We start from the raw sequence: 16,592 nt of genomic DNA, 5'->3' as shown, positions 1-16,592 counted from the left end.
CTATTAATTTTTACATATCCCAACAACGTTCTTCGAGATGAGCGTCTCTGTGGGTGCTCCACTACCCTCTCTTCCTCCCCCCTGGACACTGCTGTAAAGACTCTGGTCGATAGTGCTGGGATGCGCTGACACCTGCTGTGGAGCACCCACAGGGACGCTCATCTCAAACGTAAATTCCTGCTCAAGGTGAGTAATCTTCTCATCTGAGGTTACCATCATACTGTACCTGCATCTGTTAGAATGTGTGCGTGACAGTACTAATATTTACTAATTGTTTTCTTTTGTTTTAGGCTGTGAAAGCCAGCTCTGAGGCTACTGAACTTCTTCAGAATATTCGTCAGGCAAAGGAGAGATCAGAGAAAGAGTTGGAGAAATTACAGAATCAGGAAGACTCTAATGAAGGCATGAAAAAGAAACTGCTTGAAGCAGAGGTGCGTAGAGAATTTCTGGCTACACTGGAGTAGTCAGTAGGATGTAACTAGACTTAGAAACCTCTATTTTGAGAATGGACAGGATCGCTGTAACAGCTTGTCAGAGGAGAGAGATTAGAAAATAGCGATTATTCATTCTTTTATAAATGTATTTCTCTGAAGAATACTTACTGGGGTGTGTAAGCCTGTAGGGCTAGGGGAGGGGTGCCTCCCCCTCGGGGTCAGTGGGTAGCCACTCCGCCTCACTACCCCCTGCTTAGTCTCTTGGGGAACTTTCCCAGCTCTACCGCCTGCCCTCCGCCACGTGCCCCTCCCCTTCTCGCTAGCACCCTCCTCCTCTGCATCCAGCTAAGCAGGGAGGAGTGGTTGGTGCCCCTTCCTCAGTTGCCCCTCCCTGAATCTAGTACCCTCCTCCCATCCGCCCCCCTTCCTTTCACTGATGCCTTCCTCCCCTGGTAGAACTCCAGCAGCTCTGACAGGTCTCATGGAAGACCCCCCGGGTGGATAAAAAAGAGCTGCCCGTCGTATCGAAGTGCTCCATGCTGGACTACCGGCCCTAAAGAGGAGTCTCTGCAGGGCCTGGAGGTGGAAGGTCCGGACCTGGCTGCGCATGCAGACCAGGCCCTGACCCCCCCCCCCTCCTCCAGGGGGAGCGATAGAACCCCTGCAGAGACTCAATGCAGTCCTGGCCAAAAGAACTCCAGGGCCATCCTCTGGAGCTTGGCCAGGACCTCCGGGGCCGGTGTTGAGCCGGTGCCAGAGCATAGACAGGACCAGCTGATTGAGCACCAGCGCCCTCCCCTGAAGGGAGAGACAATGGAGCAGTCCTGTCCCTCTCCGCAGCTGCTCACCCACCCTGGCCTCCAAACCTTGCCAGTTTTCCGGCGGCGAGGGATGTGTGGACTCGGGGCTAGATATAGGTTCATAAAGGGCAGGATTGGGACCAATGGCATGAACGGGGGTGAGGGGAGGATCGGGACAGGGAAGGGGACCAGAGCTTTGGGCAGGGTCATGGGGTAGGTCCCCCGGGTCTATGCCACCAAGCTGTGGTGCCTCCTGAACGGGAACCAGGGGGGCAGGAGTGGGAAGGGGGCCCGCGATGAAGCCAGGCTCAGACAGTTGAGCAGAGCACAAGTCTGCAGCCATGGCGTCAGCTGGAGTGATGGTTTTTGCTGGGCCCCCAACAGGGAGGGAAGATGACCGCCCCGCCTCAGGTGTGGGAGAGGGGGTGCCCTCAAGCCCGGGACCCAGCTGCTCGGCGCCAGCTGTCACCCCTGAGGGCTCGGCAGCCTCAGCTGCAGCGCCCGAGTCAGCTGGGCCAATGGACAACAGCAGGGGCGCCCCGAGAATGAGGACGGGGTCAGCCACCTGGGGCATAGGGTTGGGGGGAGAGGGGGCGGCGCAGCAGAGTCGCTGCCCAGACTGAGGCCCGCTGACAGAGGGTTGTCCTCCCCCTGGGAGAGCGGGGTCAGACCCAGGGCCTCGATCTCCTCAAAGATGGAGCTAAGCTCCATTCCCACAGCCCCGGAGCCTTCCCCGCCAGCCAATGAGGCAACAATTACCTTGGCGGTGGCAACGGAGGGCACAGCTGGTACCGGGGCCGGGGGAGCTCCTGCCGAGGCCTCCTCTGGGATGGGCTGTGCAGGTGGGATGGCATCATCCCCCCTCGCTGCCACGGCTTCCTCAGCCGGCCCCTCCTGCTGTTGCTCGCCGGGGGTATTTTTGACAGCACTGGCGCCCCTCGGGATTTTTCGGAGGGGGGCCTTCCCACCCTCCTCGTAGGAGGGGGGAGATTCAGCCCGGGGAACGCGGGCTCGGTGCTTGCCCCGGACGAGCGTCCAGCCCTCTGAGGTGGAGGGCTGGTCAGCAGGGGTGAGGCCAGGGGGTGCAGTTGTTGTTCGGGGGGGAAGATGAGGCAAGGGAAGGAGAGAGGGGGGTAGGGAAACCTCCCCCTGAGGGGAGCCCTCTCCCTTGTCCAACAGCCACCACACCACCCTCTCCTCCTTGGAAGCCGGAGAAACCGTTTGAATGGAGGCGGAGCCCACCTGCTCACCCGGGCATGCCGGAGGGGGTGCCTCTGGCTCCCGAGCAGAGCTGTCAGTTGGAGGAGGGGCAGCCGTGAAGGCCGGACTACCAGGGGGGCCGGCGGCGTTAGGGCCGGCGCCCTCCCGGACCCCGGGGGGCCCAGACACCTCTTCCGACCGGGCCAAAGGGCAGTCCCTCAAGACGTGCCCCATTGCCCGGCAGAGGAAGCACCAGGTCTCCCCCGTTGAGTAATGGACCTGGTAGAGGGCCCCCGGTAGGATGAAGGACCCCTCTAGCACTGCCACGCGCCACTGGCGGCATCTGGAGCTGCACTTGCCGGCGGAAGGACAGCACGTGGCAGAGGGCGGGGTCCTTACAGACCAATGGGAGAGGGATGATGGTGGAGATGAGCCGCCCCAGGGTGGAGAGGGCAGGTAGCAGGGTGGCATTTGGGAGGAAGGGCGGGACAGAGGTAAGGACCACCCGTACGCCCAGGTCCTCCAATGGATCGAGGGGCACATGCACGCCCCCTACCACCAGGCCCCTCTCCACCACCTCCTGGGCAGCGACCTCTGAGGCAAGGAAGAACACGACCTTGTCATACATCTTGGAGACGGCGACCAGGAGGCAGCGGACGCTGTGCCTCCTGGTCAGGGTGTGGAAGGGGCCCCGGCCACCTGGGATGGAACTGGAGGCAGCAGTCGGGGCAGATGATGTGGCGGCATGTGGGGGGGTGGCAGCGGCCACCTGGGCGTACACTCTGGGGGCTGTGGGTGGATCGCCCCCAGAGCTGGGGGGGGGAGCGACGGGAAGGAGGGGCTGTGGCAGATGGCGGGGCCGCAGTGGGTGGGGCGGCCTCGGCCACGGAGGGTTTGGCCTTCCGGGCCGGGCCTTTGTCCTTTTTCTTCCCCTGGCTCTGTTTTCCAGCCGAGGTGGAGGCTGTTCCCGAATCTGATGAAGCGTCGGCCGTGGCGGAGCTCTGGCGGGGGGTCGGGAGGTCAGCTGCAGCAATTTTTGGGGTTGGTGGCAATGGGGGAACTGTGGGGTCAACAGGGGCAAGGGCCTCCATCATCATGGGGAGAGGGGTGGAAGGAGGCACAAAGGGCAGGGAAGGGGGCAAGGGTGAACCACCAAGCAACGGGCAGTGGAGGAAGGCATCAGCGAAAGGAAGGGGGGCGGATGGGAGGAGGGTACTAGATTCAGGGAGGGGCAACTGAGGAAGGGGCACCAACCACTCCTCCCTGCTTAGCTGGATGCAGAGGAGGAGGGTGCTAGCGAGAAGGGGAGGGGCACGTGGCGGAGGGCAGGCGGTAGAGCTGGGAAAGTTCCCCAAGAGACTAAGCAGGGGGTAGTGAGGCGGAGTGGCTACCCACTGACCCCGAGGGGGAGGCACCCCTCCCCTAGCCCTACAGGCTTACACACCCCAGTAAGTATTCTTCAGAGAAATACATTTATAAAAGAATGAATAATCGCTATTTTCTAATCTCTCTCCTCTGACAAGCTGTTACAGCGATCCTGTCCATTCTCAAAATAGAGGTTTCTAAGTCTAGTTACATCCTACTGACTACTCCAGCAGAGCCCCTGCTCCACAATCCAGCCTTGCGTGCAGGTGGCAGAGTTTCCCTCGGTGAGCCGGAGGCTGATCCTGGCAGAAACCACCAAGGTTGAAGACCTCCTGGACTACGACAGGGGGGACTGGGTGGATCCCCGAGTGCTCGCTCAACGCATTGGGGTCTCCACCCCCTGAACCCCCCTGCGCCTATTCCAGGAGGTGAAGGCAGCTTTGCCGCAGCCCGCTCTCGACTTCCTGCAGCAGTCCCTGTGAGAGGGTACGCCCCACGTCTCCCTTCTTGCAAATCCTCTGTCCATTGTTATCAGGCCCCTATTCCGTGCCCCCCCCCGCCCCCCCCCCCCCCCCGGCATCCTCGTCGCTGGACTCCCAGCCGGCTGCAGGATCTGCAGCCGGTCTGCTTCCGAATGGCGCCAAGAGAACATCAGCGTGGGTGACCAAGACCGGCTAGAGGTGCCTCTCACTCTGGCCGAGTTCTCAGAAGCCCTCCGTCTCATGCCCACCAACAAAACCCCGGGCATGGATGGGCTGACCGTGGAGTTCTACCGTGTGTTCTGGGACATCCTTGGCCCAGACCTCGTCACCGTCTGGGCCAAGCCCTTGGAGAGCGGGGTCCTCCCCGTGTCATGCAGGCGAGCCATGCTCGCCTTGCTACCAAAGAAGGGGGACCTCCGCGACCTTTGGAATTGGCATCCCATCTCACTCCTCAGCACGGACTACAAGGTCATAGCAAAATCCATCTTGCTGTGGCTGCGGTCCATGCTGGTGGATGTGATCCACCTTGACCAGGCCTATGCCGTCCCGGACTGTAGCATCTTCGATAATTTGTACTTGGTCTGAGATCTCTTGGAATTCGGGTGTAGGGACGGTCAATCATTCGTCCTCCTGTCCCTGGACCAGGAGAAGGCGTTGGACAGGATGGACCACAGGTATCTCCTGGACACTCTGCAGGTCTTCGGCTTCGGGCCCTGTTTTGTGGGTTTTCTCCGGGTGCTGTACGCCCTCACGGAATGTTTGGCCAGGCTCAACTGGACCCTGACCGAGCTGGTCAGCTTCGGGCGGGGAGTATGTCAGGGGTGTCCACTGTCGGGCCAGCTGTATGCACTGGTGATCGATCCCTTCCTCTGTCTCCTTTGTTGGAGGTTGACGGGGTTGGTGCTCCGAGAGCTGGAGCTGCGGCTGGTCCTGTCTGCGTACGCCGATGACGTGCTCCTCGTGGTCCAGGACTCAGGCGACCTGGCGCGGGTGGAGGCCTGCCAAGTGGTCTACTTGGTGGCCTCCTCTGCCCGGGTCAACTGGGTCAAGAGCTCTGGCCTGGTGGTCGGGCATGAGTGGCAGGCAGACTCCCTCCCACCTGCGCTTCAGGCCATCAGGTGGAGCGCGGGTCCTCTGCTCTATCTCGGGGTCTTTCTGTCCGCCACGCATCCTTCTCTGCCGAATAACTGGCAGGGTTTGGAGGACAGGGTGGGTGAGTAGCTGCAGAGATGGACAGGACTGCTCCAGTGTCTCTCCCTGCGCAGGAGGGCACTGGTGCTGAACCACCTGGTCCTGTCCATGCTCTGGCACTGGCTCAACACCCTGAGCCCGGCCCCGGAGGTCCAGATGATAGCCCTGGAGTTCTTCTGGCCAGGACTGCACTGGTTCTCTGCAGGGGTCTTGTGTCTTCCCGTGGAGGAGGGGGGGCCGGGGCCTGGTCTGCATGTGCAGCCAGGTCCGGACCTTCCACCTCCAGGCCCTGCAGAGACTCCTCTATAGTGCAGGTAGTCTGGCGTGGAGCACTTTGGCGCACGCCTTCCTCTGCTGACCGGCAGACCTTTTTTCTCCACACGAGAAATCTTCCGCGAGACCTCTCAGAGTTGCCGGAGTTCTACCAGGAACTCCTCCAGACCTGGAAACTGTTCTCGGCGACCAGGTCCGTTGTGGCCACCGAGGGAGCAGACCTCCTTGCAGAGCCCCTGTTCCGCAATCCAGCCGTGTGTGTGCAAACGGCGGAGTCTCCTTCGATGCGCCGGATGCTGATCCTGGCAGAAACCACCAATGTCAGATACCTTCTGGACTATGACAGTGGGGACTGGGTGGATTCCCGAGCGCTCGCTCAGTGCATGGGGCTCTCCACGCCCCGAACCCCCCTGTGACTAGAATCATAGAATCATAGAACCATAGAGCTGAAAGAGACCTCAGGAGGTCATCAAGTCCAGCCCCCTGCTCTAGGCAGGACCAATCCCAAATAAATCAACCCAGCCAGGGCTTTGTCAAGCCAAGACTTCAAAACTTCTAGGGATGGAGACTCCACTACTTCCCTAGGTAACCCATTCCAGTGCTTCACCACCCTCCTAGGGAAATAGTTTTTCCTAATATCCAACCTGGACCTCTCCCACCACAACTTGAGACCATTGCTCCTTGTTCTGCCATCTGTCACTACTGAGAACAGCCTCTCTCCATCCTCTTTGGAACCTCCCTTCAGGAAGTTGAAGGCTGCTATCAAATCCCCCCCTCACTCTTCACTTCTGCAGACTAAACAGACCCAACTCCTCAGCCTCTCCTCATAGGTCATATGCTCCAGCCCCCTAATCATGTTGGTGTCCCTCCGCTGGACTCTCTCCCAATGCGTCCACATCCTTTTTGCAGTGGGGGGCCCAGAACTGGACACAATACTCCAGATGTGGCCTCACCAGCGCCGAATAAAGGGGAATAATCACTTCTCTGGATCTGCTGGCAATGCTCCCTAATATGCCATTAGCCTTCTTGGGTGCAATCCATCCCCTCATCCAGGTCATTAATAAAGATATTGAACAAAACCGGTCCTAGAACCGAACCTTGGGGCACTCCGCTAGAAACCGACCGCCATCCTGACATCGACCCATTGGGCCCGGGCCTTCTAGCCAGCTTTCTATTCATCTTACCATCCATTTATCCAATCCACATTCCCTTAACTTGCTGGCAAGAATATTGTGGGAGACCGTATCAAAAGCCTTGCTAAAGTCAAGGTATATAACATCCACTGAGTTCCCCATGTCCACAGAGCTAGTTACCTCATCATAGAAGCTAATCAGATTGGTCAGGCACGACTTGCCCTTTGTGAATCCATGCTGACTATTCCTGATCACTTTCCTCTCGTCCAAGTGCCTCAAAATGGATTCCTTAAGGATCCCTTCCATGATTTTTCCAGGAACCGAGGGAAGACTGACCGGCCTATAGTTCCCTGGATTGTCCTTGCCTTTTTTGAAGATGGGCACTATATTTGCCTTTTTCCAGTCATCCGGGATTTCTCCCGATCTCCACGACTTTTCAAAGATAATGGCCGAAGGCTCCTCAATGACATTTGCCAACTCCCTCAGGACCCTCGGTTGCATTAAATCCGGACCCATGGATTTGTGTACGTTTAGCTTTTCTAAATAGTTCTTAACCTCTTCTTTCTCCACCGCGGGCTGTCCACCTCCTTCCCATACTGCGTTGCCTAGTCCATTTGTCTGGGAGCTGACCTTGTCCGTGAATACAGAGGCAAAGAAAGCATTGAGTACCTCAGCTTTCCCCACATCGTCTGTCACTAGGTTACCTCCTTCATCCAGTAGGGGCCCTACACCCTGTCTGATCACCTTCTTCTTGTTAACATGCCTGTAGAAACCTTTCTTGTTATCCTTCACATCCTTAGCCAGTCGCAATTCCACTTGCGCTTTCACCTTCCTGATCTCTGAGGGAGTCAAAATCTGCGTTTTTGAAGTCCAAGGTGTGTATTTTACTACTCTCTTTTCTTCCTTTGGTCAGGATCTTGAAATCTACCATCTCATGATCACTGCTTCCCAGGTTGTCACCCACCTCCACTTCCCCTATTAGTTCCTCCCTCTTTGTGAGCAGAAGGTCAAGCTGCGCATGGCCCCTGGTCAGTTCCTTCAGCACTTGTACCAAGAAGTTATCCCCAACATTCTCCAAAAACTTCCTGGATTGCCTGTGTACTGCCGTATTGGTTTCCCAACAGATGTCAGGGTGATTAAAGTCCCCCACGAGAACCAGGGCCTGCGATCTGGAAGCTTCGCTCAGTTGTCCGTAGAAAGCCTCATCTACCTCATCCACCTGATTTGGTGGCCTGTAGCAGACACCAACCACAACATCACTGCTGTTGTTTGCTCCTTTAAACTTAACCCATAGACTCTCAACAGGTTTTTCCTCCCTCTATATACTGGAGTTCAGAGCAAGCATAGTGCTCTCTTACGTATAGTGCAACTCCTCCTCTTTTTCTCCCCTGCTTGTTCTTCCTAAACAGTCACCCTTCCATGACAGCGCTCCAGTCATGCGAGTCATCCCACCAAGTCTCTGTTATCCCAATTAAATCATATTTCTTGGACTGGGCCAGGGCCTCCAGTTCTTCCTGTTTGTTGCCCAGGCTTCTCGCATTAGTGTACAAACACCTCAGATAACCAGTTGATTGCCCTATCTTCTCCATTCGAATCAGGGGTCCTCCTTTCTTGCCCCTTCCTCTCTGCATTTCTTCCTGGTATCCGACTTTTCCACTCCCCTCAGGGTTTTGGTCACTGTCCCCCGACGAACCTAGTTTAAGGCCCTCCTCACTAGGTTTGCAAGCCTGCCTGCGAAGATGCTCCTTCCTCTCTTGGTTAGGTGGATCCCATCTCTTCCTAACAATCCTTGTGCCTGGAACAGAGTCCCATGGTCGAAGAAACCAAAGCCCTCTCTGCAACACCACCTGCGCAACAACACATTTACGTCCTCAATTCGACGATCCCTACCCAGTCCTTTCACTTCAACAGGGAGGATGGACGAGAACACCACTTGCGCTCTGAATTCTTGGGTCCTTCTTCCCAGCGCTACATAATCTGCAGTAACCTTCTCAAGGTCATTCTTGGCCGTATCGTTAGTTCGCACGTGGAGAAGCAGGAAGGGGTAGCAATCCGAAGGTTTGATCAGTTTGGTAAGCCTCTCAGTCACATCCTGAATTCGAGCTCCTGGTAAGCAGCACACCTCTCGAGATTCCAGGTCCGGACGGCAGATGGATGGCTCAGTCCCTCTTAGGAGGGAGTCCCCGACCACCACCCCCCGTCGTCTTCTTTTGGGGGTGGTGGTCATGGAACCCCCATCCCTAGGACTACGCATCCCATGCCTTCCAGTAGATGGTGTTCCCTTGTGGTTTCTTCCTTGTGAGGTCCCTTCCAAAGCATTCACCACTGCAGAGCCTGTGGAGAGAGCCTGAAAGCGATTACTTACCTCTATAGCATTGGGGGATTCCCATGTTGGCCTTTTTCCCCTTCCAAAAGTTACATGCTGCCAGTTCTCTTCCTTGTCCCGTACTGCCCTCTCTGGCTCTTCCGCCTGCCGTGCTTGCAGGATTAAACGCTGCCGTCTATCGAGGAAGTCTTCATCCTCTCTGATGGAGCGTAGGGTCGACACTTGGGCCTCCAGTCCTCTCATTTTTTCTTTCAAAATGGTGACCAGCCAGTTGAGGGTGGGGAACCCCGATGAGCCAGCGTGTATTCCACCTTAATCCCACGGCCCATCGGGGACATGTGTTGGCGGCTCCTTCACGGAGCCTTGAGCACAGGCGTGTACCTGGCACGGTTCACACCCATCCCAGACACCTGCCCCTTTTGCGGCGTGAGGGAAAACCTGGCGCACGAATATCTCGAATGTGCCAGGTTGCAGCCCCTATTCCAGCTCCTCCAGAACCTCTTATTGAGGTTCTGCTGCACTTTTCCCTGCACCTTTTTATTTACACACACCCCATCTGTGGCCCCACAAAGTCGCGAGACCTCCTCGTCAACCTCCTGGCCCTGGCAAAAACCGCTATATACAAAACCAGGAGGAGGATGCTGGACGAGGGGGTTCTCTGCGACTGTGGGGCCTACTTCTGCTCCTTCCTGGTCTCACGCATCCTGGCAGAGTTCCTCTGGGTGGCATCCGCTTGCTCCCTGGACAGCTTTGGGGAGCAGTGGGTGCTGCTCGGTGTCCCTGTCCGGCTCCCTTGTTTTGAACTTCTGACCCACACCCCTTGACCGTGTTTTTCATTATTTGTCCCCCGGAATCTGTTGAACCCTAGGTCCAGTCGTCCCTCCTGCAAGGCTGGGGGAGGGGCTTTTATAAGTGAGCGGGCTGACCTCCCCCGGGGTTTCAAAGAGCATGCCCCATTCCAGAGAAGGAGGGTGTGGTAGCTGCTCCTTCCCTCCTGTGCTCTGGAGCACCTTCCCTTTCTTCCTTTCTCCCTCTCTCCCCTGCCCTGCCCGGCTGCTGCCTGGAGCCCTCCTTGGCCAGCTCTCCCCTGCTGCCTACCTGCTTGCCTCCCTGTTGCTGGGCCTCACCCTCAAAGGACTGCAACTGCTGCTACCACCCAAGCCTTGTTGCTGGCCTGTCCCCCCGCCCATCCAGGAGGCCATTCCTTGGTTGGCTGTCACCTGCCTGCTGTTGCTGCTGTAGCACCTGTGCCCTGCCAAGGAGGAGGAAGAGGAGGACCACCATTTGGACTGTGGAGGGGGTTGGTTTGTAAGACTCAGCTTTAACACCAGTGCTTCTGGGGTGGTGGTAACTTGAGTTGCTGTGAGGGGACCAGGGGAGAGGCAGGGAACCCTCCCCCCAGTCTAGCTTCCCCCTTTTTTTTCTACTGTCACCACCCCCGCTGCCCCCTCCACCGTCCCCTTGTACCAGCAGGAGCTATTTTTTGCCCCTTGGTGGCGCTAGCTGCTCGCCCCCTTTTCCACCCTGGGACAGTTTGTGCAGCAACAGGCGAGAGACTGAGCCCCACGAGTGCTTGTGGGTGCACCCCCCCCCTTGGACTTGGCCTCCCTCCTTCACCTACATTTCATTGGGGGGCCTCCCCCACCCCCTACTCCCCCCCTTGTTCTCTTACCACAGCATCTGGCCTCCCTGCTGCCTGCCCCGCCCTAGCAGCCCAGCAGGTTTTTCCTTCCCTCCCTGCTACAGCCCTCCCTGGAACTTAGTTTGTTGCCTGCCCCGCCCAGCCCCTGAAAGTTTGTATGTTTCCCTGCGCCGGGCCATCTCCATGCAGTTCCCCGGTCCGCCCCTCCCCCTCCCCCACCCCTGGTCAGTTTGCTGTGGTGATTACCCCGCCTTCAAGCCATTTTCCTCCTTCATGTACCACCAGCCCCAGCCTCCCACTGCTCTTGTTTGCTCCCTCCCCCCAGTCACCCATTAGCCCGTTGTCTACTGCCCAGTGCACCCTGGCCCCCTCCCCAAGAGCTCAAGGCCCCTCCCTCCACGTTTAGTTAGTGCCCCTCCCCATTCACTGCACCCCCCCTTTTTTTAGACCTCCCCTTTCCCAGTGCAGCTGGAGGAGCCGGCACCCCCACCCTGTACCTGTAGCCTTGACCCTGTCCTGTCCCACCAGCGCCCTCCTTCTGTGCCTCCAGCCTTGCAGGGAGGAGTGGTTGCTTTTCCTACCTTCCCCCTCGGTTACCCCTTTCGTGCCCTTCCCCGCCAGTGCCCTCCCTCCCTGCAAACCACCCAGCTGGAGGGAGTGGTTGCTTTCCCCATCCCCCCTCCCCCCAATCGCAACACCCCCCTTCCCTCGTATCCCTGACCCTCCCTCTAGTACCCTCCTCCTCTGCCTTCAGCCCTGCAGGGAGGAGTGGTTGTTGCCCCCTCCTTCAGTTCCCCTCCAACTCAGCGCCCTCCTACCCTACTTCCATCTCAGCAGGGAGGACTGGTTAGCCTGACCCCCACCCCCTCCACCGACCCTTACCCCTCCCTTCCATTGACACCCTCTCCCCTGCCTGCTGTTTGGTGGGGGGGAGTAGTTGACCCTCAGCCCCCTTCCCTGCTATCTGTGCCTCCTCCAACCTCTCCCCCCATGATGGAGGAGGTCCCCGCCCCTTCTCCTATCCCCATTGACCCCAAGGTTCCCCTGGTGCCACCGATCCCAAAAACTGCTGCAACCAACCTCCCGACCCCCGGCCCAGGCTCTGCTGCTGCCATGGCCGACGCTCCCCCTGATTCGGGAGGGGCCTCCACTTCGGCCAGTAAAAAGGGCCAGGGGAAGAAAAAAGGCAAAGGCCCAGCCCAGAAAGCCAAAACCCCCCGCAGCTGAGGCCACCCTGCCCGCTGTGGCCCTGCCACCTGCCATGACCCCTCCTTCCCCTGCCGCTCCCCCCACCAGCTCTGGGGATGTTCCACCTGCAGCCCCCCAGAGTGTACGCCTAGGTGGCCGGTGCTGCACTCCCACATGCCACCATACTTTTGGCCCTGACTGCTGCCTCCAGATCCATCCCTGGTGGCCGAGGCCCCTTCCCCACCATGACTAGGAAGCACGGCGTCTGCTGCCTCCTGGTACCTTCCTCAACGCATGTCGAAACATACATGTGGGTGTTGGCGAGGGTGGTGGGGTCCTCGGCCATGGTGGCAGCCTCCAAAATGTAGGGGAAAGTGGTGTTCTTCCTTTCCTCAGAGGCCGCCGCCCAGGAGGCAGTGGAGAGCAGCCTGGTGGTGGGGGGCATGCACATGCCCCTCAAGCCATTGGAGGACCTGGGCGTATGGGTGGTACTAACCTCCGTCCCGCCCTTCCTCCCCAATGCTGCCCTGTTACCTGTCCTCTCCTCCCTGGGGAAACCCATATCTACCATCGGCCCTCTCCGGTTGGGCTATAAGGACGCCGCCCTCTGTCATGTTCTGTCATTCTAACTTCAGGTACAGCTACAAATGCTGCCGGCGGCACATGATGGGGTGGTATTGGAGGGGTCCTTCCTAGTGCCCTACCAGGGGGCCCTTTACTGGGTCCATTACTCTTCAGGGCAGACCTGGTGCTTCCTCTGCTGGGCAATGTCTGGAGGGTCTGCCCCTTGGCCCGGTCTGAGGAGGTGTCCGAGCCCCCCGGGGCCTGGGAGGGCACCGGCCCCAACACCACCAGCCCTCCTGGAAGCCCGGTCTCCACAGCCGCCCCTCCTACTACTACCAATGGCTCTGCTCGGGCACTGGGGGAGCCCCCCCCCCACACACGTGCCTGGGCAAGCAGGCAGGCCCCGAGTCTGTGCAACCAGATCCGGCAGGGCCCGAGACGGAGAGGGTCGCATGGTTGCCGCTGGGAGATGGGTAGATTTCCCTGCCCCTCGTTGTTCCTCCCTTGCCTCCAAGACCCCCCCCGAGTACCATCTGTGCTCTCTGGCCTTGTCCCTGCTGACCAGCCCTCCACTTCCACCTCAGAGGGCTGGATGCTCGTTTGGGGGAAGCCAGAGCCCGTGGTCTGTGAGCTTGATCTCCCCACTCCGATGAGGAGGGTGGGAAGGCCCCCCACAAAATACTAAGGGGGTCCACCGCTGTCAACATCACCCCCAATGAGCATCAGCGGGAGGCGCCGGACGAGGATGCGATGGTAGTGGAGGGGGACGGCGCCGTCCCCCTCACGGAGTCTATCCCTGAGGAGGCCTCAAATGGAGCTCCCCAAGCCCCCTCACCATCTGTGCCCCCCGTCGTCACCGCCCAGGCAATTTCTGCCTCAGTGGCTGGCGGGGAGGACTCTGGGGCCATGGGAATGGATTTCAGCTCCATCTTTGAGATCGCGGCCCTGGGTCTGACCCCACTTGTCCAGTGGGGAGGACAACCCCTTGCCAATGGGCCTCACTCTAGGCGGTGACTCAGTTGTGCCGCCCCCTCCTCTTTCTCCCTCTCCCATGCCCCAGGCGGCCGTCTCTGCTCTCACCCTTGGGGTGCCCCTAGTATTGCCCAACAATCCGGCCACCATAGGTGCCTTGTCTGAGGCTGCTGAGCCCTTAAGGGTATGTCTACACTACCCCGCTAGTTCGAACTAGTGGGGTAATGTAGGCATACCGCACTTGCAAATGAAGCCCGGGATTTGAATTTCCCGGGCTTAATTTGCATAAGCGGGGCGCCGCCATTTTTAAAACCCCGCTCGTTCGAACCCTGTGCCGCGCGGCTACACGGAGCACGAACTAGGTAGTTCGAACTAGGCTTCCTAGTTCGAACTACCTAGTTCGTGCCCCGTGTAGCCGCGCGGCACAGGGTTCGAACGAGCGGGGTTTTAAAAATGGCGGAGCCCCGCTTATGCAAATGAAGCCCGGGAAATTCAAATCCCGGGCTTCATTTGCAAGTGCGGTATGCCTACATTACCCTCCTAGTTCGAACTAGGAGGGTAGTGTAGACATACCCCATGTGACTAGGCAAGTCTTTGGCAGTGGGGATGATTTCAGATGCAGAAGAGGATCACATTCTTATGGCTTCAGGTGACTTTTTCTAGTGCCTGCTCAATGCTGTCTGATAATCAAAACTTGTTTAGCCTAAATGGCAGTTTATAATTGTTCTGCAGGAACGGCGTCATTCTCTGGAGAATCAAGTGAAGAGGTTAGAAACTGTAGAACGCAGAGAAAATCGACTAAAGGAAGATATTCAAACTAAATCTCAGCAGATTCAACAGATGGCAGACAAAATTCTGGTGAGCAGGGATGAAAGATAAAGGGAAGAGTTTGCCACAGTGGAGTGGGAAGAGAGGACATTGACATACATAAAATAGGATGGGGACCAAGGTTCCCTCTAAGATGTGGGGCAGTTCAGCCCTGCCCAGTCAGGGGCTCAGGGCTCCACACACTGAGCTGTCTGACTGGGCGGGGCTCATTAAGCAGTTGTGGGGCTGTGCTGCTGCGCAGCTTAGAGGGAACCTCGGTGGGGATGGTTGATTGAGAGGGTTGGATGATGGATAAAATTTATCTTGGAAATAACTTCAGTGTAAAATTCTGTCTGTAATGTTAGTTATAAACTAACTGCTAACATCTATGGTTCCATGATCTCTTACCAAATGACTTTTTAAAAATCCCAGTTGCCCCAATAGGACATTTTCCAACTCAGATGTATTCACTCACTAGTATGCAATTCATTTCCAAATAACTATTTAAAAGCATAACCTTAATGGTCAGTGCTGAGTTGTGCAACAATGACTTTGTTAGTATCTAACTTTGAAATCCTTTTCAATTTGGTCTGAGTTCTAATCCATCCCAAATGGAATGAACAAAATTAATCATCAAAACTGTTTAATCATCAAAAATATTTGTCAGAGACGTTCTCACCCACATATCTTCTTCACTATAGTTGGGAATTTCTTGTTTTTCTTGTTGTTAGATCTGTTAAGTCTTTTTGGTTAATTTAGTCTAAAGGGAAACAGAGGGTACTGCTGCTACTTATATCTCCTGGGGGAGGAACCCATCATCTTGTGATGAGGCAGACAAATAAATGTATGCTTCTCTGAGTTTTTTTCTACATATACCCATTCAAACAGTGGGTTTCCTTCTGCAGCATAGGATATAGGAGCCAAACCTGTCAATCAAAGGGAAGTGGTTTTACTGTGCCCTTGGGAACACACCCCACCCAGTGAGACTGCTTCTAGAGATCAAATATATGATGCACACATCTTTCCTGGTAGTTGAGTTTATCAACTATCTATTTTTCATTAAATTACCTTTCTACAGTGCCCAATGGAGACCCAAAAGATCTATTGAAAATTAAAAATGATTTCCCACCAAAGGAGGGATGGAATGTCAAACCTGACTCCTTTTTGAAGAAGAGAGATCAGGATAGTACATATTTTGCCTTCCCTTAATACCCAGGTTCATCATTCCAGCAGTCAGTTTATAACAGCAGCACTACTCTGAAGGAGGGCTAATTAAAAATGTGTTGTTGAAGGAAAAAGATCTCATATTTGGTGTCATTTTTAGCTTGAATGGAGGTCGGATGGAGGTCTGCACTGAATGGCATCTGCACTGCACCCGTAGCTCAAAATAGCTTATTTTGAAATTTGGCACTGTCTACATAGCACTTATTTCAAAATAAATCACTATTTTGAAACGTCCCTTACTCCTCATGGAATGAGGTTTACAGGGACATCAGAATAGCGAGACCGTTATATTTCAAAATAACGGGCACGCTCAAAAGACACGGAATAGCTATTTCGGGCTACAGGATGCAGTGTAGACATAGCCCTAGAAAAGAGATATGGATCCTCATCCTGTCCCACACTTGTGGCTACTACCAGGAAAACTAACATGTTAAAAACGTTTGGGCAGGTGGTGGTAGTCCTGACTGTAGGAGAATGGAGAAGTACCCCATGTGAAGGGCCAGTGGAAATGGATAACCTTACCTGAAGTTGATAGGTGATCCATAATTTTTCTGAGAAATAGCTCCATTAATGGATTTAATGATCAAAACTCTCGAGGTACCATAAAGAAGGTAGAATAAGTCCCTTGGCAGTGTTCTGTATTTCAACATGAGAGTGTGAGATGTGAAAGACAACTGCTTGCCTGGGCAAAAAGCTAGCTTTGTATTCAGAGACCATGTAATACTTTGACTTGTTGCATAAGCCTTCTTTGTCTATTTGGGCATTTTGTTTGAATGTGATTATTTTCCATAAAAATGGAAGGGAATACAGAGATATCATTTCACTATTCCATGGGTCTCGATTTGGATCTATAGTATCTTCATGTTTACTTGGAATGTTGGGGACCGTAATGCCCATACGTTAACACAAAAGACTAATAGGTCTTAGGTTTCAGGGGTCTCTTCCTTAGGTCCCTCCAGTTCTGACTTGAAGAATTAGCCCTCTTTGGAGG

At 55.9% G+C, this 16,592-nt stretch overlaps 1 protein-coding gene and 1 long non-coding RNA gene across 3 annotated transcripts in view; both read left to right on the top strand.

Annotated features, from left to right (window-relative positions):
* Nucleotides 1-16,592, top strand: part of LOC142823913 (uncharacterized) — a 402,411-nt gene that overhangs the window by 186,323 nt on the left and 199,496 nt on the right. The gene's annotated exons all lie outside the window — the stretch shown is intronic.
* LOC149520834 (citron Rho-interacting kinase-like) overlaps nucleotides 1-16,592 on the top strand; it is a 224,885-nt gene that overhangs the window by 75,559 nt on the left and 132,734 nt on the right. The window contains exons 8-9 of the mRNA XM_089775106.1: nucleotides 291-431; nucleotides 14,303-14,428. Of these exons, the coding sequence (XP_089631232.1) occupies nucleotides 291-431; nucleotides 14,303-14,428 (267 nt within the window). The remainder of the gene's footprint in view (nucleotides 1-290; nucleotides 432-14,302; nucleotides 14,429-16,592) is intronic.

This window comes from Pelodiscus sinensis, chromosome W (genome assembly GCF_052426305.1).
Source record: "Pelodiscus sinensis isolate ZL-2025 chromosome W, ASM5242630v1, whole genome shotgun sequence".
Taxonomy (NCBI): Eukaryota; Metazoa; Chordata; order Testudines; family Trionychidae; genus Pelodiscus; species Pelodiscus sinensis.
The sequence above is the reverse complement of the archived record's forward strand: the minus strand, read 5'-3'. Positions and strand labels throughout refer to the sequence as shown.